Below are 24169 nucleotides of genomic sequence, written 5' to 3' on the forward strand. Positions count from 1 at the left end.
GTGGTATTGGTAGAGAGAAAAACACACAGATAATAGAACGTAATGAAGAATCAGAAATACACCCAGAAAAGTACACCCAAGCGACGTTTCACAAAGGTACAGAAGGCTTCAATGGGAGGAGAACAGTGGTGCAGGAACAACTGGGCATCCATAAGCAAACCTCACACCATCTACAAAAGTTAATGCAAATGGATCACAGATACAAATGCAAAACATATCTACGAAATGTCTAGAAGAAAACACAGGAGAAAAATCTTTGCAACCTAGGGCTAGGTGAAGAGTTTTACACATGACACCAGAGGCAGGATCCATAAAATGAGACACTGATAAATCAGACCACACCAAAATTTAAAACTTCTTCTCTATGAAATACCCTGTTAAGAGGATTAAAAGACAAAATATAGACTGGGTGAAATATTTAGAAACCACCTATCTAATAAAGGACTATATCTAGTATATATAATATAAAGAACTCCCAAAACTCAACAATAAAAATACAAACAATCCAGTTAGAAAATGGGCCAAAGACTTGAACAGACATTTCACTGAAGAGATACAGAAGACAAATAAGCACAAGAAAAGACATTTAACCTCATTAGCATTAAGGAAATGCAAATTAGAATTGCAATGAGATATTATTATGTACCTTTCAGAATGGCTAAAATAAAAAATAGTGGTATACCAAATGCTGGCAAGGATGTGAAAAAAACAGATCTCACACATTGCTGGTACAACTGTAAAATGGTACAGCCACCATGGAGATAGTTTGGGGCAGTTTCTTATAAAAGTAAACATATACTTCCCATACCACCCAGTAATTGCACTCCTGGGCTTTTATCCCAGAGAAATGCAATTTTATGTCCACACAAAAACTTGTACATCAATATTCACAGTAGCTTTACTTGAAATCGCCAAGAACTACAAAGAGCTCAAATGTCCCTCAACAGGTGAATGGTACTGTTGACCTTAAAAATAAAATAGTAATTGGGACTTCCCTGGTGGTCCAGTGGTTAAGACTCCACGCTCCCAATGCAGGGGGCCTGGGTTCGATCCCTGGTCAGGGAACTAGATCCTGCGTGCCACAACTAAAAGATCCCAAGTGCTGCAACTAAAAGATGCCAAGTACCGCAACTAAGACCTGGTGCAGCCAAATAAATAAATATTCTAAATAAATAAATAAAAACAGTAATTTTACCAGCAAAATGGGTTTATTCAGAAATAGCAGAGAATTGCAATTTGGGACAAGCAAGCTAAGGCAAAAACCATAGGCAAGTCCCACATAAAGAAGAGGAACATTACTTTATGGAGAAAAAGGAGGAAGCTGGGAGTGGTTATTTTGAACACAAGTCCACTGGAGAAAAAAAAGTGAGAGTTCAGGGTGGGGACGGTTTCTCACTGGCCGAGTTGCTGGGGCAGATGACTTCTTGTGGGAGATGCAAGGCACAGTTTTTCCCGTTGGGGCCTATAACTGATGCTTCTTTCCTGTTGCTGGTTCTTATTGGCATCTGAAGTTGACAATTCTTCCTGTAATTGAGCTCCAGTGGTACTTCAGGTGGTACCGAACAAAAGCGCCCCCTTCTGACCTCCCCCTCCATTTTAGAGAGGTTTCCCTTTACTAATTTTCAAAATACAATGGAATATTATTCAGCAATAAAAAGGAAACTTTTGACACATGCAGCAACTTGGATGGAGCTTAAGGACACTACAGCGAGTGAAGAAAGCCAATCTTAAAAGGTTACATGCGGTATGATTCCACCTAAATAATGTCCTTGAAAGGCCACAGCTATGGCTATGAAGAAGGGGTTCGAGGTCGGCAGAGAGTGGCAGGGGACAGTGTGACTAGAGATGCAGCACCAGGCAGCTCCTTCAAGGCAGCTGGAAGAGTTCTGTGTCCTGACCGTGGTGGTGGCTACACATGGGATCAACTGGAGAGAAGCCTGAACAGTGTGAACCTGGGCAACTGACTAGGGTCCGCGGTCCAGTCCTGTGCTGACATCAGCTGCCTGGGCTGACGCTGCACCGAGGTAGGAGGTGTCGCCACTGACAAGCTGAGATGCTGGGGCTAGGGTTCAAGGGACTCTATGTACTATTTTTTGCAACTTCCTATATGGGAAAAATTTTCTAATCATAGAAATTTTGAACATACAAAAAGACAAAGGATACAATTCCTATAATCTCAAGACTGACCCAAAAATAACCACTTTAAACATTTCTGTATATCTGTTGGGTTGGCTTTTTTCCATTACACCTTACAGCAAAAACCAAACGAACTTTTTGGCCAACAATATTTCTAATCACTTCTTCTAAGCATAGTTTTATGTTCTGGGTTTTCTTTGGCGGGGGTGGGGGTTGAGATGATTATAACAATACATAAGCTTTTCCCAAGGTGATGAGAAGCTCTCTATGACCATATTTCAGTGACTCCTTAATCATTCTCTTTTTTTTAAATTAATTAATTAATTAATTTTTGCGGCTGTGTTGGGTCTTCATTGCTGCACGTGGGCTTTAGTTGTGGCGAGCGGGGGCTACTCTTCGTTGCGGTGCGTGGGTTTCTCATTGTGGTGTCTTCTCTTGTTGCGAAGCACGGGCTCTAGGCGTGCGGGCTTCAGTAGCTGTGGCATGCAGGCTCAGTAGTTGCGGCTCACGGGCTCTAGAGCGCAGGCTCAGTAGTTGTGGCGCATGAGTTTAGTTGCTCCGCGGCCTGTGGGATCAGGGCTCAAACCCATGTCTCTTGCACTGGCAGGCGGATTCTTAACCACTGCGCCACCAGGGAAGTCCCTTAATCATTCTCTCTTAATCCCTCTCCAGGCAAGTCATTTCAAGAGAGGTAACACGACAACATGGTTAAAGGTGCGGGCTGTAGCCATACGTCTGGGTCCTAGTCTCGGTCCCAGCACTTCCCAGGGTAACCCGAGCAGGCTACTCCTTCTGTGTGTCGGCTGCATCACTGAGAAGTCGGGGTGTTAACAGCGTGCTACCTCACTGGGGGAATGAGGGGTAAATGCGTAAGTACACGGAAAACACTTAGACTCGTGCCTGGCCTGTGGCGAGCATTCAGTAAATGTGGCCTTCATTCTGTTTTTTGATGTGGTAGCTTTATGACCCAACCCAACAGGTATTCTTGGAGCAGTCCTTCAGCTGTCCTCCCTGAAGGCTCTCTCATAAAGCACAAGCTACGTCTCCGTCCATGGCGAGAAGGCTGTGCCCTGGGGCCACTCCCTGCAGGCAACTGCACGGCCACTGTGGCCTAAGCCCCCCCCACCCCCCGACATCCTGGCCCCGACAAACGACTCCACACCCTCGTCTCCCCAGCAATACACCATGTGCACTCGCAGAAAAGGCTGACCCCTCCGTGGAGCCAGCTCAGCTCAGGAAAAAATCATCCCAGAAGGATGAAAACTTGGAGAGAAGTCAGAGGAAGGACTAGCAGCAATTAACAAGTGACCCGCACGGCTTCCGTAACTAGTCACTGTGAAAGATGACAGGACTCTCATCCAGTATGTGCAAAGGCTCTTACCTACTTCAGTGGACACGAGGAGGATCGTGGATTTGAACAGAGAGCCTGACAGTATGAAATGCTGTTGCTTAGAACTTAAAACCAGTTCCAATAAAGGAAATTTCTGAATAAGACTAAAGGTACAAAAAGCAAAAGATTCAAGAAGACACCCGAATGCGCCACCAACTCCTATTATTGTGCTGGAGCACAAATGCCTTACCTTTTCTCTGATCACAACTGGTTTTAGAGGCCCAGCTCAATCGCAGGCTCTGGTAATTCGTATCTTCATCACAAACCAGAGTTCTAGTCAAACAAAAATCTATAACTGTCATTTAAAAAAGAGAATGTAAACACCAGGCTAGCAAAAAATAATTGTGTAACAATCACAGTGCATAGCGATAAGACAATTTAGGAAACACACAGCCTTTAGAATTAGTGTACACACAGAAGCCTCTGGAAATGCACCGGCCATTCCCGACTGCCTAGGACGGGGAGGCCGGGGTCCCATTCTTTCTTCTAAGTCCTGGGAGTCTGGGCAGAAAGAACATACGCCCTGTAAGAGCCCACACGTCATAATACGAGCCTACGCGGGCTGCAGCGACAGGCCGGCCTCACAGGGCTGCGCAGAAGCACAGGTAAAGTGGGGGACTGCCAGGTCCCAATCCCGTGTGCGCGCTGGCGGGGCGGGGGGGGGGGGGGGGGGGGGGAAGCCGCTCTCAGCATCTCTGTGCTGCAGTGTCCCGCTCCCAGCCCCTGGGAGGAGAGCAGGCAGCTGGTGGGGCGGTGCTGGCTCCTGTCCCCGCCCGCCTCGGCCTCGGCCTGCTCCTCAGCACCGCTTCCCTCCTCAGCAACCTCCTGCTCACTGACTGCGCCACCACCACCAGCCCTCCTTGCTGGCTCCCCAGGGCTCTTGAACACTCCTCCCGCCATAGCGTTTGGGGATCTCCATTCCCATAAAAATGGTGCTGGCAGCGCCGAGGCCCTCGGTTTCGAGACCCCATCTCCCACCTGTCTCAGCATCTCTTTCCCACCGCCCTACCTGACCCCCACTCAATCTCAATCGCAAGCATCTTTCCCTGGCACCAGACCGCTCTCCTCCCCTCCCACCCCCCCACTCCCCGTCCTGTAACCCTACCCTTAATCCCTACAAACGGACCTGCCATCTGTGCACGTCAGGGCCTGCTGCTAACTGTCCCCGCCCCTCCGCCTAATGACCTTCCTTCCCTCCTGACCAAGCCACGGGCTCCCAGCCCCCACTGTGACCACTCCACACATCTGCCTTGACCCCTGGCCTCCTGTCACCCTGCTCTGCTCAGCTGACTCGACCCCAGGCCTGCTGATCACAGCTCTCCACCTACACCGCGCAGCCCAAGTGGCGGGAGAGGGAAGAAGAGAAACAAAACGGGCTGTAGGCTGACGGCGCCCTTTAAGCTCCCGGTCGCCAGCGGCCCTCGGGACTCAGGCTGCCCCGTCCATCCAGCCTCCTCACACCTCCGGCACTTCCTGTCCTGCTCGCTTTCAGCTGAGGCCTGGCCTCTGGCTCACGGGGAACGCAGAGGCCATCAGAGGACCCTGCGCCCCCTCGGCAGCACCCCTCCGCCCACATCGGCCTCCTCCCCAGGATGGGAGCCAAGCCGCCCACCAGGTGCCTCGCCCCGCCCCCACGGCCGGCTCCCACGCGCCCTCTGCGCCTCTGGGCCCCGCGCCGCCTGGCACACACGTTCTCCCGGCCCGCCAGCGCTCCGGCCGCTGCCCCGGCTCTCCGCCCGCCCGTCACAGAAACCACCTCAGGAGCGCCGTCTGGCTTCACGACCCCCAGTGCCTCGGCGCCGACCCTCCGTGACCCCTCCAAGCCGGCCGCGCCTCCACAGGCTCCCCCCCTTGAACCGCCCGCTCGTGCGCCCTGGGCGGCGCGGAGCCCTGGCCCTAAGCTCCTCAAGGCCGCCACCGGGACATCCGCCGGCGTCTCAACAGCCCGGGCCAGTCTCCGCTGACCCCCGGGGGTGGGGCGCACGGCGGGGAGTCACCACGAGCCGTGACACCGCTGCACCCGACCCCTCAGCAAGTCAAATCCCCGCAGGCTCCGCCCAGGAACGGCCGCCTCCGCCTCTGCCCCCCGGGCTCCCCTCCTAAGGCACCCGACACCCACCGGCCCGCTCCTCGGCCTCATCTCCGTCTCCCCCACCATGTCCCCCACAGGCTGTCGAGTGAACCTGATGTGCCGTCGTTCCTCCCTCACATGTCGCTGACGTCCCCGGCTCCCTCGGGAAAAGCTGGAGTCTCCGATGCCCTGGCGGCCTCCGCGCCTGGTGCCCTGGTGCCCGTGACCCCCCTGACCTCGCCCCGTCCATCTCGCCCGGCCTCCCGGCTGTCCCGCGCTCCTTCAGGGACTCGGCACCTCCTGCCCCTTCTACAGAAACGCCCTTCCCGCAGATGCCCCCACTGGCCGCTGCCCCTCCCTGACCCCTGCCCCGCTCCTCCACCTCTTCCTCTGGACATGCGGCAGTCTACCTGGCGGCACGTCGCTGTTTGTCTAACTGATCGCCTGCGTGTCAACACCCGCCCCCCACGTGTCAGGAGAATGGAGCCTCGCCTGTTTGTGCACTGTCCCCGCAGCACCTGGACGGCCGCTGGCCCAGACGGAGGGCTGCCGTGGCGCCGGCTGACCTGTCCCAGCCACACTGGCCACCTTGCTGCTCCTCGCAGCTGCTCCCCACGCTGTCCCGCCTCTTTCCACTCTCACTCCCCACCCAAGTCACACCTTCCTCAGCTATCACGTCCTCACAGGGGTGTTCCCACATCACCCCATCTAAAAGGTCATTTACCCAATTAACTGTAACCCCTTTTGTTGATTTATTTCCCTACATAACATCTACCTCGACCTGAAATTGCACCTATTTCTTCCCCTGCTAACTGCCTGGCTCTCCCACCAGAAGACAACACGCCTCACTCGCCCCGTACGCCTGCCCACCACCGAGGACAGCGCCCGGCAAGCGTCAGGCTCCCGAACATGAATTAACGCAACCTCACAGCGTCATCAAGGACACACACGTGGGAGACCAGACTATGAGTGGCCTCACCCCGAGGTGACGTGGTGTCTTTCTCAACGACCTGCAGCAATGGGGCGGGCTCGGGCCTCTCCCTCCAGTCACTATGTCCAGCAGGGGCAGCCCCAAAGCTCTCCTACTGCCCACGGCGCCCCGGGGACGCCCCCGATCACTTCCTGTGTGTGTTAGTAGCTGCGCCGCAGAGGCTGCCCGGCTGAACGGACACGTGAGCTCAGAGGAGGGCGGGGGAGAGAGAAGTACAGGAGGAACTTCGGAACCCACTTTCCTACATTCTCTCCTCCAGAACAGGGGAAGAGACGGGGAAGAACAACTCCTGAGGGACACACAGGCTACAAATACTATTGTTTACTTTGTGAGGAGAACAGCAGGATCTCACCATATTTGACGTCTGGAACCGTGACAGAACTCTCCGCAATGTTGGTAGACAGAATGACCTATCAAGCATCAAAAAAGGAATCTGACATGCTCACTATATACAGGAAATCATTAGGCACTGGGCTCAAATTTTGAAATTAGCCATTTTTTCTATTTTATACAGAAGTCACAGTTAGTCAAGGGTCCTGGGGGCGGGGCACGAGGAGGAGTCAGTGCAGTGTGGGCTCAGCAGCCAAACCTGCTCTGAATCCCAGCTCTGCTCTACCCCAGCGTTGGACCCTGGACTACCTAACCTCAGTTTTCTCATCTATAAAATGGAGATAATAATATCTTCCCTATTACTTGAGTTAATAAACGTGAAATGCTTAGAACTGCTCCAGGCGTGAGCCAAGTGCTCATAAATATTAGCTATTACCTGTAGCACCAGCATCCAATCACTGGACACCTACTTCGTGTCAGGCACTGCAGCACTACCACAATTTAAGTACGGACATATATTATTATAATTAGCCTTCCTAACAGCTCTGCAGGGTAAATGTTATCGACTCTACTTTCCAACAGTAAGTTTAAGTCTGAGAAGCGATGTGCTCAGAGGCACACACCTGCAGGGGACGGAGACCCATGTCACCTGTCCAACTCCCCACACGCACTCTTAACCCCTACACCTCAATGTTAAGGTACAACCTTTTCCTGGTGGAATCATTCCAGGGGTCCAGTGGAAGCCGCTGATGTACAGAAAACCAGGCCCATGCAACACAGAAGGTTCACAAAGGCAGCGGGCAAGAAACAGGGCAAGGACAGCGCTCCCTGGCCTCAGATACGATAGCTTCGGGGGCCTTAGAATTACCCGCGGCACAGAGCACAACCAGGCTAAAGTGGCCAGGAAGGCCCGCAGGACACGGGGGCCCTGAGTTGCCATGCGAGGCCTAGGCTGCCCCGGGGACGCAGGGCCTTCGCACTGGCATCGAGGGGGCTGGGCTGCAGGTCTGGAGCCCCTGATGATCTCAAGCAGCACCAGAAGGGTTGTGATACGACAATCCCATCGTTCACACACAAAAAAGAAAACTAAAGAAATACTCTTAAACCAGGACTAAGAATGTGGGTTCTCACCAAAACCTCCGGCGCAGTGCCAGGGGCAAGAGAACAGTCCCACAGTTAGAGAACTGCTGGGGGCAAGAGGCGCTGAAATCCACTAGAAACAAGGTCCTGAGGCCGAGGAAATAAAACACCTTAGCAAACTGGCTTATAAAATAAAGACAAAATGAAATAACATACTTGGCTCATCAGGCAAGTGCTTGTTTAGGTGACTAACCACCAGCTACAGAACATACTGTACAGACAGCTGGAATGTCAGCACTTCTCACTAGCAGAGTCTCTAAGGAAAATGTACCTAAGTGCTCAGAACTGGTCTCCCAGCTGTCCTACCTTTCTGTACCCAGGCACTGGACTTAAAAACACGTTATTCTGTTCTTCCAAAGTCACACTTGAATGCAGTGGATAGACCTGTAACCTAAGAAAGAAGTAAATGAAATAAAATATCCATAAAGACTAGATATATATGAAAATGAATAACTACTCATTGAGATCATTAAAATTATTTAAGCTAGAAACAATACAATGCTTTACAAGTAAAAATACAACAGTATCATTTTAAACACACCTTTTATGAACCATGTTTGTGAGAAGTTCATGCATATAGTTTATTTCACCCAGACCTAGGGAAGAAAAAAAGTGGAGGGGGAAAAAAAGATTTGTATTTATTTCTAGAAAACAACCTTTAAATTAAGATGACATCTTTTATAAATACGGCTCTACCAATTCATTTTATCTGACTTTTTTATCCTCTTCACCTAAATATATCAGAATTACAAGTGAAAAATGCATAATGACACTGACTACCACTAACTCAAAAATATGAGAAAAACCATATTCTTTCTGTTTTCCTTTCCACAGCAATGACTGCCTGTGAGTGCTGGCCATAGGAGATGAGTAATTTTACATTCCTCTCTTCCCCCCACTGGTTTTCCAAATGTCTTACTTTGATTATGCAAAATTTTACAACCAAAAAATAGTATTTAAAAAGTCTTCGTCACAGAGATGTTTTAAATTTTTTTCATAAGGTTCATATTTGTAAATAAAGCATGATTGCAGATATAATTAGTTAAGATGAGGTCACAGTGGAGAAAAATAGGCCTTTATTCCAATAGGACTGGTGTCCTCATAAGAAGACACCCGCACAGAAAACGCCACGTAACGATCAAGGCAGAGATAGAAGTATCGCAGCCACAAGCCAAGGAGGGCCAAAGACTGACGGCCGAGAGAAGCTGGGAAGAGTCAAGGAAGGAGTCTACCCAGAGCCTCCGAGGGAGCAGGGCCCTGCTGACACCTTGATTTTGAACTTCTAGTCTCCAGCAGTGAAAGAATAAACTTCTCTTGTTCTAAGCCTTCTGGTTTATAGCACTTTGTTACAGTAGCCCAAAAAAAACTAACACAGAACCATTCCCCAAAGATCAATTAATGAAATAAATGTACTGTCAAATGAACTCACATAAACACATAAAAGAAAAACAACAAAAACTGTAAAATATCATTTATACATATTTTATTCAGGCAATGTTTAGCAGTTAGAAAGCATTTATTTCACATCAGGTGTTAAGATAGTACTGCCCTGACTCTACTTTGGTCATTTCTTCCTTGATACAATATTATGCACACAGCAATCACTGACAACTATTTATTGGGACAAATGCAACTCCATACCACTGTCAGCTAATACTTGTTTTCTGGATATAAAACTAATCCGTATCAACCTAAGCAAAGCATGACCAAAGTTCTAAACTCCCATGTTGCATTCCAAAGTAAAAGGTTACTTTATTCATGCTTTTTGTTCTCCACCACAATTAGCACAAATACTCATATGTTCTACATATTACCTTCCAACAGCAAAGAATACATGAATTATTGTGTCATAAGGTTTCGTAAAGCTATACCACTTGATTAAAAAATCAAAATCATCATTTTGAAAAAGTACAATTTAACAAAAATTAATCTTTAAGTATCTTAAGAGATTATTTTGTCAAATACTGAAGAAAAAGGAACTCAAGGGCTACCCTGATGATTTTCATGGTATTCATGAATATTTCATGATATTGTTATTAAATAAGCTTTAAATACAGATCAATGACAATTACTTCACATTTATAACCATATGTATGAAATAGCAAAATTAACATAGCCAATTTTTTCTGAAGGGGGTCAGACCGCCCTCAAAAAGTTAAACTGTTCATTATGAACGTTTTTAGCAACACAAAGGTTATAGTAAGAAGTCAAACCGAAAATCACATTTATTCACATTCCCAGAGTCTACAAAGAATAAACCCGCACTACAAATACCATTTTTCACAATATGTGCGAGACACAAACTAGTCTCCATCCAGCGCAGATTCTAGATCACGGAAGAATGACACTCACCTGGCAAAAACACCAACACACTGCTCCGCTCTGACGCAAATGGGGTGCCTGACCAGGTCTTGGTCCTGTTAAAATGTGAAGTGCACAAGTATTAATCAAGGCTAAGTAGCCACTGTTTTTCCAGAATCCTCATATTATGGCTTCTGACCCTGAAAGGTTCTTACATCTAGGTCATCGAGTATAATTTTCCTTCTTCTACATAAGAACACACAGAGGCCCCAGGACGTGAGACACTGTCCAAAGCCCCAGGATCACCCAAGGGACCCCAAGCCTCTTGACTACTTTCTCCCATAAAAACTCACTATCCGAAAAAGTCTTCTCTGAAATTCAGTTACTGCAATCCAGAACCTCAAAATACAAAACATTTAGAAAAACTACTACAAACAAAACTTCAACTCTAAGGAATCCAAACTAGTATTAGAAAGCATGTTTATAGACCAAGATCTCAAACTGTCCTCTCGCCTCCCTGCTGCTAGCAACATATTTAAGTTGTGCGAAGTCAGAACTTTCATTCCTCCACAAACCCCTGAGCCCCTGCCCTGTGCCAGGCCCTCCTCCATGCAGGCAGGCACAGCAGAAAGACAGACAAGGTCCCCACTCTTTGGAGCTTACATTCTAGCTAGAGAGACAGACAAGAAACAAGGAAATCAGCCCCTTCAGTTCGGCAGTAAGACCGTGACAAGAACAAACGGGTCAAAGAGCCACGGAGCTGCAGTTACTAGTTTACCCCTCTCACCCCCTCCTCTTTCTTTGCAGTTACTGTTCCCAGGCACAGCATGGATTGTTGTTTCTTGACTGTTCCAAGAAAAAAATAAAGATTAGAGTGGAAATCAATGAAATAGAAAAAGAAAAACAACAGAAAAACAAAAACCTAGCTCTTTGAAAAGATCAACAAATTGACAAATCTACCTAGTTTGACCAAAAGAAAAAAAGTGAGTCCATATACTACAATGAGAAATGAAAGAGAAGACATTACTACTAGTCCTAAAAAGACACAAACTACCGAAACTGACCCAAGAAAAAACAGACAATCTGAATAGATCTATAACAAACAACAAGATTGAATTAGTAATTTTAAAACTACCCATAAAAAAAGCCCAGACCCCAATGGCTTCACAGCTGAATTCCAAAAAACATTCAAAGAAGTAATACCAATTCTTCACAAACTCTTCCGAAAAAACAGAACGTTTCCCAACTCATTTTATGAGGCCAGTATTACCCTGATACCAAAACCAGACAGACATAAGAAAACTACAGACCAATACCTTAAGAATATGAATGTAAAAATCCTCAACAAAATACTAAGTAAACCAAATCCAGCAACATATAAAAAGTATACACCATGACCAAGGGGGATTTATCCGAGGGATGCAAAGTTGATTTAACATCTAAAAAATCAACAAAGACTAAAATCACATGATTATCTCAATAGACAAAAATCATCTAACAAAATCTAACACGCTTTCATTTAAAAAACACTCAGCAGGACTTCCCTGGTGGCACAGTGGTTAAGAATCCGCCTGCCAATGCAGGGGACATGGGTTTGAGCCCTGGTCCAGGAAGACCCCAGATGCTGTGGAGGAACTAAGCCCGTGTGCCACAACTACTGAGCCTGCACTCTAGAGCCCACGAGCCACAACTACTGAAGCCTGTGCACCCAGAGCCCACGCTCCACAACAAGAAAAGCTACCACAATGAGAAGCCCGCGCACTGCAACGAAGAATAGCCCCCACTCGCTGCAACTAGAGAGAGCCCACGCACAGTAACAAAGACCCAACACAGCCAAAAATAAATAAAGTAATTAATTAATTCAAAAAAAAGAACACTCAACAAACTAGAAATAGAAGTGAACTTTCTCAACCTGATGAAGGTCATCTACAAAAAGCCCTCAGCAAACATGATAACCTAACAGAGAAAGATGGATGTTTTCCCCCTATGATCAGTAACAAGACAAGGGCATCCACACTTGACACTTCTTTTCAACAATGTACTGGAGGTTCTAGCCAGGGCAGTTAGGCAAGAAAAAGAAATACAAGGCATCCAGATTGGAAAAGAAGAAATAAAACTATCTTTATTCAGTAGATGACATGATCTTATATACAGAAACCCTAAGGAATCCTCCTAGAACTAATAAATGAGTTCAACAAAGTTGTAGAATATAAGATCAATAAACAAAAATCAATTGTTGGGGACCTTCAAGATGGCAGAGGAGTAAGACATGCAGATCACCTTCCTTCCACATCAAAAATACATCTACATGTGGAACAACTCTTACAGAATACCTACTGAACCCTGGCAGAAGACCTCAGACTTCCCAAAAGGCAAGAAAATCCCCATGTACCTGGGTAGGTCAAAAGAAAAAAGAAAAAACAGAGACAGAAGAAACAATAGGGACAGGACCTGCACCTCTAGGAGGGAGCTGTGAAGGAGGAAAAGGTTCCACACGCTAGGAAGACGCCTCACTGGCGCAGAGGGGGAGTGGCGGGGGGAAGCTTCGGAGCCACGGAGAAGAGCGCAGCAACAGGGTGCAGAGGGCAAAGCGGAGACCTCCCTGCACAGAGGATCCGTGCCGACCAGCACTCAGCAGCCCGAGAGGCTTGTCTGCTCACCCGCCCAGGGGCAGATGGGGGCTGGGAGATGAGGCTCGAGCTTCGGAGGTCAGATCCCAGGGAGAGGACTGGGGTTGGCTGCGTGAACACAGCCTGAGAGGGCTAGTGTATCACAGCTAGCCAGGAGGGAGTCTGCGAAGAAGTCTGGACCTGCCTAAGAGGCAAGAGACCACTGTTTCGGGGTGCGCAAGAGAGGGGATTCCTTCCCTGTCTACCCACAGAAGGCAGAGCACCGCCTAAGCAAGCTCCAGAGATGGGCATGAGCCGCGGCTATCGGCTTGGACCCCAGAAACAGGCATGAAACGCTAACGCTGCTGCTGCTGCCACCAAAAAACCAGTGTGAAAAGCGCAGGTCACTATCCACCCCCCAACCCCCTGCCCCGGGAGCCTATGCAGCCTGTCACTGCCAGGGTCCCGTGATCCAGAGACAACTTCCCCGGGAGAACACACGGCGCGCCCCAAGCTGTTGCCACATCACAGCAGCCTCTGCCGCTGCAGGCTCGCCCCGCATCACAATTATGACCACCTTACCCCTCCCTCCCCCCGGCCTGAGTGAGCAATAGCCCCCTAATCAGCCGCTTTTAACCCCCTCCCGTCTGGGCGGGAACAGATGCCTGAGGGCGACCTACATGCAGAGGCGGGGCCGAAACCAAAGCTGAACCCCAGGAGCTGTTCGAACTAAGAAGAGAAAGGGAAATCTCTCCCAGCAGCCTCAGGAGCAGTGGATTAAATCCCCACAATCAACTTGATGTACCTGCATCTGTGGAATACCTGAAGAGACAACGAATCGTCCCAAAACTGAGGCAGCGGACTTGGGAGAAACTGCAGACTTGGGGTTTGCTCTCTGCGACTGATTTGTTTCTGATTTTTGTGTTGATCTTAGTTTAGTTTTTAGCACTTGTTATCACTGGTGGGTTTGTTTACTGGTTTGGTTGCTCTCTTTTTTTTTCTTTTTTTTATTATTTTAATAATTTTTAAACTTTTTTTTCTTTCCTTTTTTCTCCCTTCTCGTCTGAGCCGTGTGGCTGACAGGGTCTTGGTACTCTGGCCTGATGTCAGGCCTGAGCCTCTGAGGTGGAAGAGCCGAGTTCAGGACACTGGACCACCAGACACCTCCCAGCCCCAGGTAATATCAATTGGCGAGGGCTCTCCCAGAGATCTCCATCTCAACGCTAAGACCCAGCTCCATCCAACGGCCAGCAAGCTCCAGTGCTGGACACCCCATGCCAAACAACTAGCAAGACAGGAACACAACCCCACCCATTAGCAGAGAGGCTGCCTAAAATCATACTAAGTTCACAGACACCCCCCAAAACACCACTGGATGCAGCGCTGCCCACGAGGAAGACAAGATCCAGCCTCATCCACCAGAACACAGGCGCTAGTCCCCTCCACCAGGAAGCCTACACAACCCACTGAACCAACCTCACCTACTGGGGGCAGTCACCAAAAACAATGGGAACTACGAACCTGCAGCCTGCAAAAAGGAGACTCCAAGCACAGCAAGTTAAACAAAATGGGAAGACAGAGAAATATTCAGCAGATGAAGCAGCAAGGTAAAAACCCACCTGACCAAACAAATGAAGAGGAAACAGGCAGTCTATCTGAAAAAGAATTCAGAGTAATGACAGTAAAGATGATCCAAAATCTTGAAAACAGGATGGAAAAATACAAGAAACGTTTAGCAAGGACACAGAAGAACTAAAGAGCAAACAATGATGAACAACAAAATAAGTGAAATTAAAAATTCTCTGGAAGGAATCAATAGCAGAATAACTGAGGCAGAAGAACGGGTAAGTGACTTGGAAGATGAAACAGTGGAAATAACTACCGCAGAGCAGAATAAAGAAAAGAGAAGGAAAAGAATTGAGGACAGTCTGAGAGACCTCTGGGACAACATTAAACACAACAACATTCGAATTACAGGGGTCCCAGAAGAAGAAGACCAAAAGAAAGGGTCTATGAAAATATCTGAAAAGATTATAGTTGAAAACTTCCCTAACATAGGAAAGGGAAAAGTCAATCAAGTCCAGGAAGCACAGAATCCCATACAGGATAAATCCAAGGAGAAACACAACAAGACACATATTAATCAAACTATCAAAAATTAAATACAAAGAAAAAATATTAAAAGCAGCAAGGGAAAAGCAACAAATAACATACAAGGGAATCCCCATAAGGTTAACAGCTGATCTTTCAGCAGAAACTCTGCAAGCCAGAAGGGATTGGCAGGACATATTTAAAGTGATGAAAGGGAAAAACCTACAACCAAGATTACTCTACCCAGCAAGGATCTCATTCACATTCGATGGAGAAATTAAAACCTTTACAGACAAGCAAAAGTTAAGAGAATTCAGCACCATCAAACCAGCTTTACAACAAATGCTAAAGGAACTTCTCTAGGCAGGAAACACAAGAGAAGGAAAAGACGTAAAACAACAAACCCAAAACAAGTAAGAAAATGGTAATAGGAACATACATATCGATAATTACCTTAAATGTAAATGGATTAAATGCTCCAACCAAAAGACACAGACTGGCTGAATGCATACAAAAACAAGACCTGTACATATGCTGTCTACAAGAGACCCACATCAGACCTAGGGACACATACAGACTGCAAGTGAGGGGATGGAAAAAGATATTCCATGCAAATGGAAATCGAAAGAAAGCTGGAGTAGCAATTCTCATATCAGACAAAATAGACTTTATTTTTTTTTTTTATTTTTGTGGTACGCGGGCCTTTCACTGTTGTGGCCTCTCCCATTGTGGAGAATAGGCTCCGGACGCGCAGGCTCAGTGGCCATGGCTCATGGACCTAGCCACTCCGCGGCATGTGGGATCCTCCCGGACCGGGGCACGAACCCATGTCCCCTGCACTGGCAGGCAGACTCTCAACCACTGCGCCACCAGGGAAGCCCCAGACAAAACAGACTTTAAAATAAAGACTATTACAAGAGACAAAGAAGGATACTATATAATGATCAAGGGATCAATCCAAGAAGAAGATATAACAATTGTAAATATTTATGCACCCAACATAGGAGCATCTCAATACATAAGGCAAATGCTAAGAGCCATAAAAGGGGAAATCAACAGTAACATCGTAACAGTATGGGACTTTAACACCCCTCTTTCACCAATGGACAGATCATACAAAATGAAAATGAATAAGGAAACACAAGCTTTAAATGACACATTAGACAAGATGGACTTAATTGATACTTATAGGACATTCCATCCCAAAACAACAGAATACACTTTCTTCTCAAGTGCTCATTGAACATTCTCCAGGATAGATCATATCTTGGGTCACAAATCAAGCCTTGGTAAATTTAAGAAAATGGAAATCATATCAAGTATCTTTTCCGACCACAATGCTATGAGACTAGATATCAATTACAGGAAAAAAAACTATAAAAAATACAAACACATGGAGGCTGAACAATACGTTACTAAATTACCAAGAGATCACTGAAGAAGTCAAAGAGGAAATCAAAAACTACCTAGAAACAAATGACAATGAAACCAGAACAACCCAAAACCTATGGTACACAGCAAGAGCAGTTCTAAAAGGGAAGTTTACAGCAATACAATCCGACCTCAAGAAACAAGAAACATCTCAAACAAACAACCTAACCTTACACCTAAAGCAATTAGACAAACAAGAACAAAAAAAACCCCAAGTTAGCAGAAGGAAAGAAATCATAAAGATCAGATCAGAAATAAATGAAGGAAACAATAGCAAAGATCAATAAAACTAAAAGCTGGTTCTTTGAGAAGATAAACAAAATTGATAAGCCATTAGCCAGACTCATCAAGAAAAAAAAAGAGAAGACTCAAATCAATAGAATTAGAAATGAAAAAGGAGAAGTAACAAGTGACACTGCAGAAATACAAAGGATCATGATGAGAGATTACTACAAGCACCTATATGCCAATAAAATGGACAACCTAGAAGAAATGGACAAATTCTTAGAAAAGCACAAACTTCTGAGACTGAACCAGGAAGAAATAGAAAATATAAACAGACCAATCACAAGCACTGAAATTGAAACTGTGATTAAAAATTTTCCAACAAACAAAAGCCTAGGACCAGATGGCTTCACAGATGAATTCTATCAAACATTTAGAGAAGAGCTAACACCCATCCTTCTCAAACTCTTCCAAAATATAGCAGAGGGAGGAACACTCCCACACTCATTCTATGAGGCCACCATCACCCTGATACCAAAACCAGACAAAGATGTCATTAAAAAAGGAAACTACAGGACTATATCACTGATGAACATAGATGCAAAAATCCTCAACAAAATACTAGCAAACAGAATCCAACAGCACATTAAAAGGATCATACACCATGATCAAGTGGGGTTTATCCCAGGAATGCAAGGATTCTTCAATATACGCAAATCAATGTGATACACCATATTAACAAACTGAAGGAGAAAAACCATATGATCATCTCAATAGATGCAGGAAAAACCTTTGACATAATTCAACATCCATTTATGATAAAAACCCTGCAGAAAGTAGGCATACAGGGAACTTACCTCAATATAATAAAGGCCATACATGACAAACCCACAGCCAACATCGTTCTCAATGGTGAAAAACCGAAACCATTTCCTCTAAGATCAGAACAAGACAGGGTGGCCCACTCTCACCACTATTTTTCAAAACAGTTTTGGAAGTTTTAGCCACGGCAGTCACAGAAGAAAAAAGAAATAAAAGGAATCCAAATCGGAAAAGAAAAGGTAAAACTGTCACTGTTTGCAGAAGACACGATACTATACATAGAGAATCCTAAAGATGCTACCAGAAAACTACTAGAGCTCATCAATGAATTTGGTAAAGTTGTAGGATACAAAATTAAGGCACAGAAATCTCCCGCATTCCTATACACTAATGATGAAAAATCTGAAGGAGAAATTAACGAAACACTCCCATTTACCACTGCAACAGAAAGAGTAAAATACCTGGGAATAAACCTACCTGAGGAGAGAAAAGACCTGTAGGCAGAAAACTATAAGACACTGATGAAAGAAATGAAAGACAATACAAACAGATGGAGAGATATACCATGTTCTTGGATTGGAAGAGTCAACACTGTGAAAATGACTATACTACCCAAAGCAGTCTACAGATTCACTGCAATCCCTATCAATCAACCAATGGTGTTTTTCACAGAACTAGAACAAAAAATTTCACAATTTGTATGGAAACACAAAAGACGCCGAAGAGCCAAAGCAATCTTGAGAAAGAAAAATGGAGCTGGAGGAATCAGATTCCCGGACTTCAGACTATACTACAAAGCTAGAGTAATCAAGATAGTATGGAACTGGTACGGAAAACAGAAATACAGATCAATGGAACAGGATAGAAAGTCCAGAGATAAACCCACACACATATGGTCACCTTATCTTTGATAAAGGAGCCAAGAATATACAATGGAGAAAAGACAGCCTCTTCAATAAGTGGTGCTGCGAAAACTGGACAGATACATGTAAAAGAATGAAATCAGAACATTCCCTAACACCAGGGCTTCCCTGGTGGCGCAGTGGTTGAGAGTCCGCCTGCCGATGCAGGGGACACGGGTTTGTGCCCCGGTCCGGGAAGACCCCACATGCCGCGGAGCAGCTGGGCCTGTGAGCCATGGCCGCTGAGCCTGCGTGTCTGGAGCCTGTGCTCTGCAACGGGAGGGGCCACAACAGTGAGAGGCCCGCGTACTGCAAAAAAAAAAAAAAAAAAAAAAAAGAATAGGGAAATATATACAAAGACAGAGAGTTGATTAGTGGTTGCTTAGGTGCAGGGGTGACAGGAAAGACGAGGAGCAACAATTAAAAGGTTCAAGGTTTCTTTCTGAGGTGATGAAAATATTCTAAAATTGACTATGGTGATGGCTGCACATATATGTGAATATACCAGAAACTACTGAAATGTACACTTTAAATGTGTGAACTGTACAGTATGTGAATTATATCTCAATAAAGCCATTTTTAAACTGAGGGGAGAAAAAGGAAGGAGAATGGAGGGCTTAGATGGGGACAAGTACAATAAGTTCCTTGTCTGCCACAAAGGTAGCAAGTGGAAGTCGAAGAATATTTTCTTAGGTTAACATATATGATGTCATCTGCAAACAGTACAGTTTTATGACTTCTTTTCCAGTTTGGATGCCTTTTATTGCTTTTTCTTCTCTGACTGACGTGACTAGGACTTCCAAAACTACGTTGAAGGGGCTTCCCTGGTGGCACAGTGGTTGAGAGTCTGCCTGCCGATGCAGGGGACACGGGTTCGTGCCGTGGTCTGGGAGGATCCCATGTGCCGTGAAGCGGCTGGGCCCGTGAGCCATGGCCGCTGAGCCTGCACATCCAGAGCCTGTGCTCTGCAACGGGAGAGGCCACAGCAGTTAGAGCCCCGCGTACCAGAAAAAAAAAAGACAAACTATGTTGAATTAAACTGGTGAGAGTGGGCATCCTCGTCTTGCTCCTGATCTTAGAAGAAATGCTTTCAGCTTTTCACCATTGACTATAATGTTAGCTGTGAGTTTGTCACATATGGCCCTTCTTATGTTGAGGTAGGTTCCCTCTATGCCCACTTCCTGGAGAGTTTTTATCATAAATGGATGTTGAATATTATCAAAAGCTTTTTCTGCGTCTATTGAGATGATCATATGATCACAGAACAAAAAATTTTTTAATTTGTATGGAAACATAAATGACCCCGAATGGCCAAAGCAATCTTGACAAAGAAAAATGGAGCTGGAGGAATCAGGCTGCCTGGCTTAAGATTATACTACAAAGCCACAGTAATCAAAACAGTATGGTGCTGTCACGAAAACAGAAATATACATCAATGGAACAGGATGGAAAGCCCAGAAATAAACCCACACACCTGTGGTCTAGTAATCTATGACAAAGGAGGTAAGAATACACAATGGAGAAAAGACAGTCTTTTCAATAAGTGGAGGTGGGAAAACTGGACAGCTACATGTTAAAAAATGAAATTAGAACACTCTCTAACACCATGCACAAAAATAAACTCAAAATGGATTAAAGACCTAAATGTAAAACTGGATACTATAAAACTTCTAGAGGAAAACATAGGCAGAACACCCTTTAACATAAACTGAAGCAATATCTTTTTGGATCCATCTCCTAGAGTAATGGAAATAAAAACAAATGGGACCTAATTAAACTTAAAACCTTTTGCATAGCAAAGGAAACCATAAATGAAATGAAAAGACAACCTACAGAGTGGGAGAAAATATTCGCAAACAATGCAACCGACAAGGGATTAATTTCCAAAATGAACAAATAGCTCATATAGCTCAATACCAAAAAAACAACCCAATCACAAAATGGGCAGAAGACCTAAAGGGACATCTCTCCAGAAGAAATACAGATGGGCAACAGGCACAGGAAAAAACGCTCAACATTGCTAATTATTAGAGAAATGCAAGTCAGAACTACAATGAGGAACCACCTCATTCCGGTTAGAATGGCCACCATCAAAAAGTCTACAAATAACACATGCTGGAGAGGGTGTGGGGAAAAGGGACCCTCCTGCACTGTTAATGGGAATGTAAGTTGATGCAGCCACTATGGAGAAGAGTATGGAGGTTCCTTCAATAACTAAAAATAGAATTACCATATGATAGAGCAATCCCACTCCTGGGCATATATCCAGACAAAACTATAACTCAAAAAGATATATGCACCCCTATGTTCACAGCAGACTATTCAAATAGCCAAGACATGGAAACAACCTAAATGTCCACTGACAGATGAACAGATAAAGAAGATGTGGTACATATATATACAATGAAATATTACTCCAGTGGAATATAACCTATAATTGAGAAGAATCTGAAAAAGAATATATATATATATACACGAATCCCTTTGCTGTACACCTGGAACTAACACAACATTGTAAATCAACAATACTTCAATAAAATAAATAAATAATACATTTCCAGCTACAGCCACTGAAAAGACTTAGAAGCAATGACAGACACCCCAGTAGCAATGAGCACACTTAGAATCCAAATCCTGTTTTCTAAAAACATTCCTCACTACAAGAATCAGTTCCTTGGAGAAATGATTCTTGGTCTAGTGCAGGGAAAGAACAAGATGAATGGCTTGGAACACCTTGTGCCAGAAAGCAAATAAATGCCCCAAAACTAAGGAAGTCACGTCAAATAATACAGGAGCCAACTTACCAAAGGCTCCCACTGGCCAAATTTTGGACAACTGACTGTTAAAAAAATAAAACTGATTAACTTTGACACTTTAAATAAATAAAATCCATGAGTCTCAAGAGAATGAGAAGACAAACCACAGACCAAGAGGAAACATCTGCAAAACACATATATGATAAAAAGACCTGTTATCCTAAATATATATATAATGCTTTTAGAACGCAACAATAAGAATATGAACAATCCAAGTAAAAAATGGGCAAAAGCCCTGAAAAGACACATCACCAAATAAGACACACAGATGTCAAATAAACCTATGAAAAGATGCTCCACAACATACGTCATCAGGGAAATGCAAATTAAAACAAGATACCACTGCATACCTATTAGAACTGTCAGAACACTGACAGCACCAAACGCTGGCGAGAATGTGGAGCAACAGGAACTCTTGTTCATTGCTGGTGGGAATGCAAAACAGTGCAGCCACTTCGGAGCACAATTTCGCAGTTTCTTACAAAACTAAACGTACTCTTACCATATGATCTAACAAATGCACTCGTTGGTATTTACTCAAATGAAATGAAAACTTACATCCACACAAAAACCTGCACTTGGATGTTTATAGTGGCTTTATTCACAACTGCCAAAACTTGAAAGCAACCAAGATGTCCTTCAGTAGGTGAACAGGTAAACAGACTGTGGTGCATCCAGATGATGAAATACGATTCAGCACTAAAAAGCCCTGAAAGGACATGGAGGAACTTTAACTGCTTATTTCTAAGTGAAAGAAGCCAATCTGAAAGCTGCAATATGTACGATTCCAACTCTATTACATTCTGGAAAAGGCAAAACCATGCAGACAGTAAAAGGTCAGTGATTGCCAGAGGTTATGGAGGAGGAAGGGATGAACAGGTCAAGCACAGAGGATTTCTAGGAATCTTTAGGGTTAAGAGTGAACCCTAAACTATAGTCTCTGAGTGATAATGATGTGTCAATTGTAACAAATGTGCTACTCTGGTAGGAGACTTGATAGGAGGGGAGGCTGTGCATCTGTAGGAGAGGGGGCACACAGGAACTATTTGTACTTTCTGCTCAATTTTGCCTTGAACCTAAAACTGCTCTAAAAAATAAAATCTATTTAAAACGAAAAAAAAATCCACGAGTCCACCGTGACATGAAAAGAGAGAGAGATAAGGAGAAAAGAGGCAGGGTAATAAAAGGAAAATTCCTCTTTATAGAACAATCTCAGAGAATAATAAGAACAAGTGATAAAATCAGAACCTCACTAATGTACCAATGACTCAGGAGAGAGCATCAGTGGGTACCACTGGATGAAAGGTTGCTGGGCAACACCCAAGCCACCACCATTCAGACTCCCTGAGTCCACTGAGCCTCACGCAAGATCAATGAAGACTGCCTGCCGCACCTATTCACAGCAGTCAAACCACAGGACAAAGACAAGGAAGGAGGCTGAGAGTTAACCAGGCAGAGGCAGATTTACCGACAAGCAACAGCTGAACCAAAAGGTAACCTCTCACCATAATAAGAGAAGCCAGAATATTATGGGAAAATATCATAAAATATTGAAAGACAATAAAAAATGGGCATATTTAGTATATGTAAATTATACCTCAATAAAGTTACTTAAGAAATTAGAAAAAGTAAAAAAAGGAAAGTCTAAGATGAAACTGATGAATAAAATGATATATATCTGAGTAAAGCTAAACACACTGATCATATTAAAAAAAACAAAAAAATTGTGGGAGCTTAAAAACAGAGCTGCATGTAACTTGGATTTTCCAACTCATGTGTCAAGCACTACTCAAGGCCCCAGACACATGGAGATCCTGGCACATCCCTGACCCCGGCACTGGAGAAACGGGGGAGTCAGAATCCGAACACACAAAAGTGAAATGTCTGGCAGGAAATCTATTCTGAAGGCGCAGAATACAGCCACCTCACTGCAAGGTACTGTTCACCAGGAATGTAAGACAATGAATACCTTGAGGAGGAACTAAAGACAGTGAATACCTTGACACTTCCTGTATGTTTACGTTACACAACTAACAACTAAAAGAAGAGAAATACCATGTCTGTGTGTGTCTAGGGCCTATAAGAGAACAGCTTTCCCAGCAACCGAGTGCTGGTTACTATGAGGAGGTGGAATCTATATTCTGTTTGTTGTCCCAATATATAAATGGTATTTATGAGCTGTAGCAAAATGAGCACAGTAAAAGGTCTTAATATGGCATAATATTTTGAAAATTAAGACTCTAACTACCACTTGGAACCTAAAATTGTCCTTAAGGGAAAATAAATATGTTCTAGGTTTCAAAGAGCCAGCTAAATGAAAAAACGTCTGGATTACAATGAGAGACTGCTTAGAATCGGGAATATATCTTTACAGTAAATGGAAACAAAGGCAAAGAAAGGCTTTCAACAGTTTCTCCTAATGTGGTACTTTGAGTTTTACCTTAGGACTGTGAGTGGCTTGACTGACATGACTTCCTTTTTTTTTTTTTTTTAAAGATTTTTATTAGCTTTTGGTTTTATCTTTCTACTTTTTAATTAATTAATTAACTTTTGCCTGTGTTGGGTCTTCGTTGCTGCGCATGGGCTTTCTCTAGTTGCGCTGAGCGGGGGCTACTCTTCGTTGCGGTGCACGGGCTTCTCATTGCGGTGGCTTCTCTTGCTGCAGAGCATGGGCTCTAGGCACCCGGGCTTCAGTAGTTGTGGCACATGGGCTCAGTAGTTGTGGCTTGCAGGCTTTAGAGAGCAGGCTCAGTAGTTGTGGCACACGGGCTTAGTTGCTCCGCGCCATGTGAGATCTTCCTGGACCAGGGCTCGAACCCATGTCCCCTGCATTGGCAGGCGGATTCCCAACCACCGCGCCACCAGGGAAGCCCTGACATGACTTCTGCATGTCTGGAAAAACTATTCTATCTTC

The 24169-nt window shown here is 44.8% G+C and overlaps 1 protein-coding gene across 2 annotated transcripts in view; it reads right to left on the reverse strand.

Annotated features, from left to right (window-relative positions):
• The window catches only part of TDRD9 (tudor domain containing 9), a gene marked incomplete at both ends in the record, with an annotated part of 105368 nt that overhangs the window by 40669 nt on the left and 40530 nt on the right, over nt 1-24169 (reverse strand). For both annotated transcript variants that reach the window (XM_082848159.1, XM_082848158.1), the window contains 5 exons: nt 3717-3821; nt 6941-6998; nt 8365-8449; nt 8600-8654; nt 10411-10475. In XM_082848159.1, the coding sequence (XP_082704285.1) occupies nt 3717-3821; nt 6941-6998; nt 8365-8449; nt 8600-8654; nt 10411-10475 (368 nt within the window). The remainder of the gene's footprint in view (nt 1-3716; nt 3822-6940; nt 6999-8364; nt 8450-8599; nt 8655-10410; nt 10476-24169) is intronic.

This window comes from Leucopleurus acutus (genome assembly GCF_964270905.1).
Source record: "Leucopleurus acutus genome assembly, chromosome: 1".
Taxonomy (NCBI): domain Eukaryota; kingdom Metazoa; phylum Chordata; class Mammalia; order Artiodactyla; family Delphinidae; genus Leucopleurus; species Leucopleurus acutus.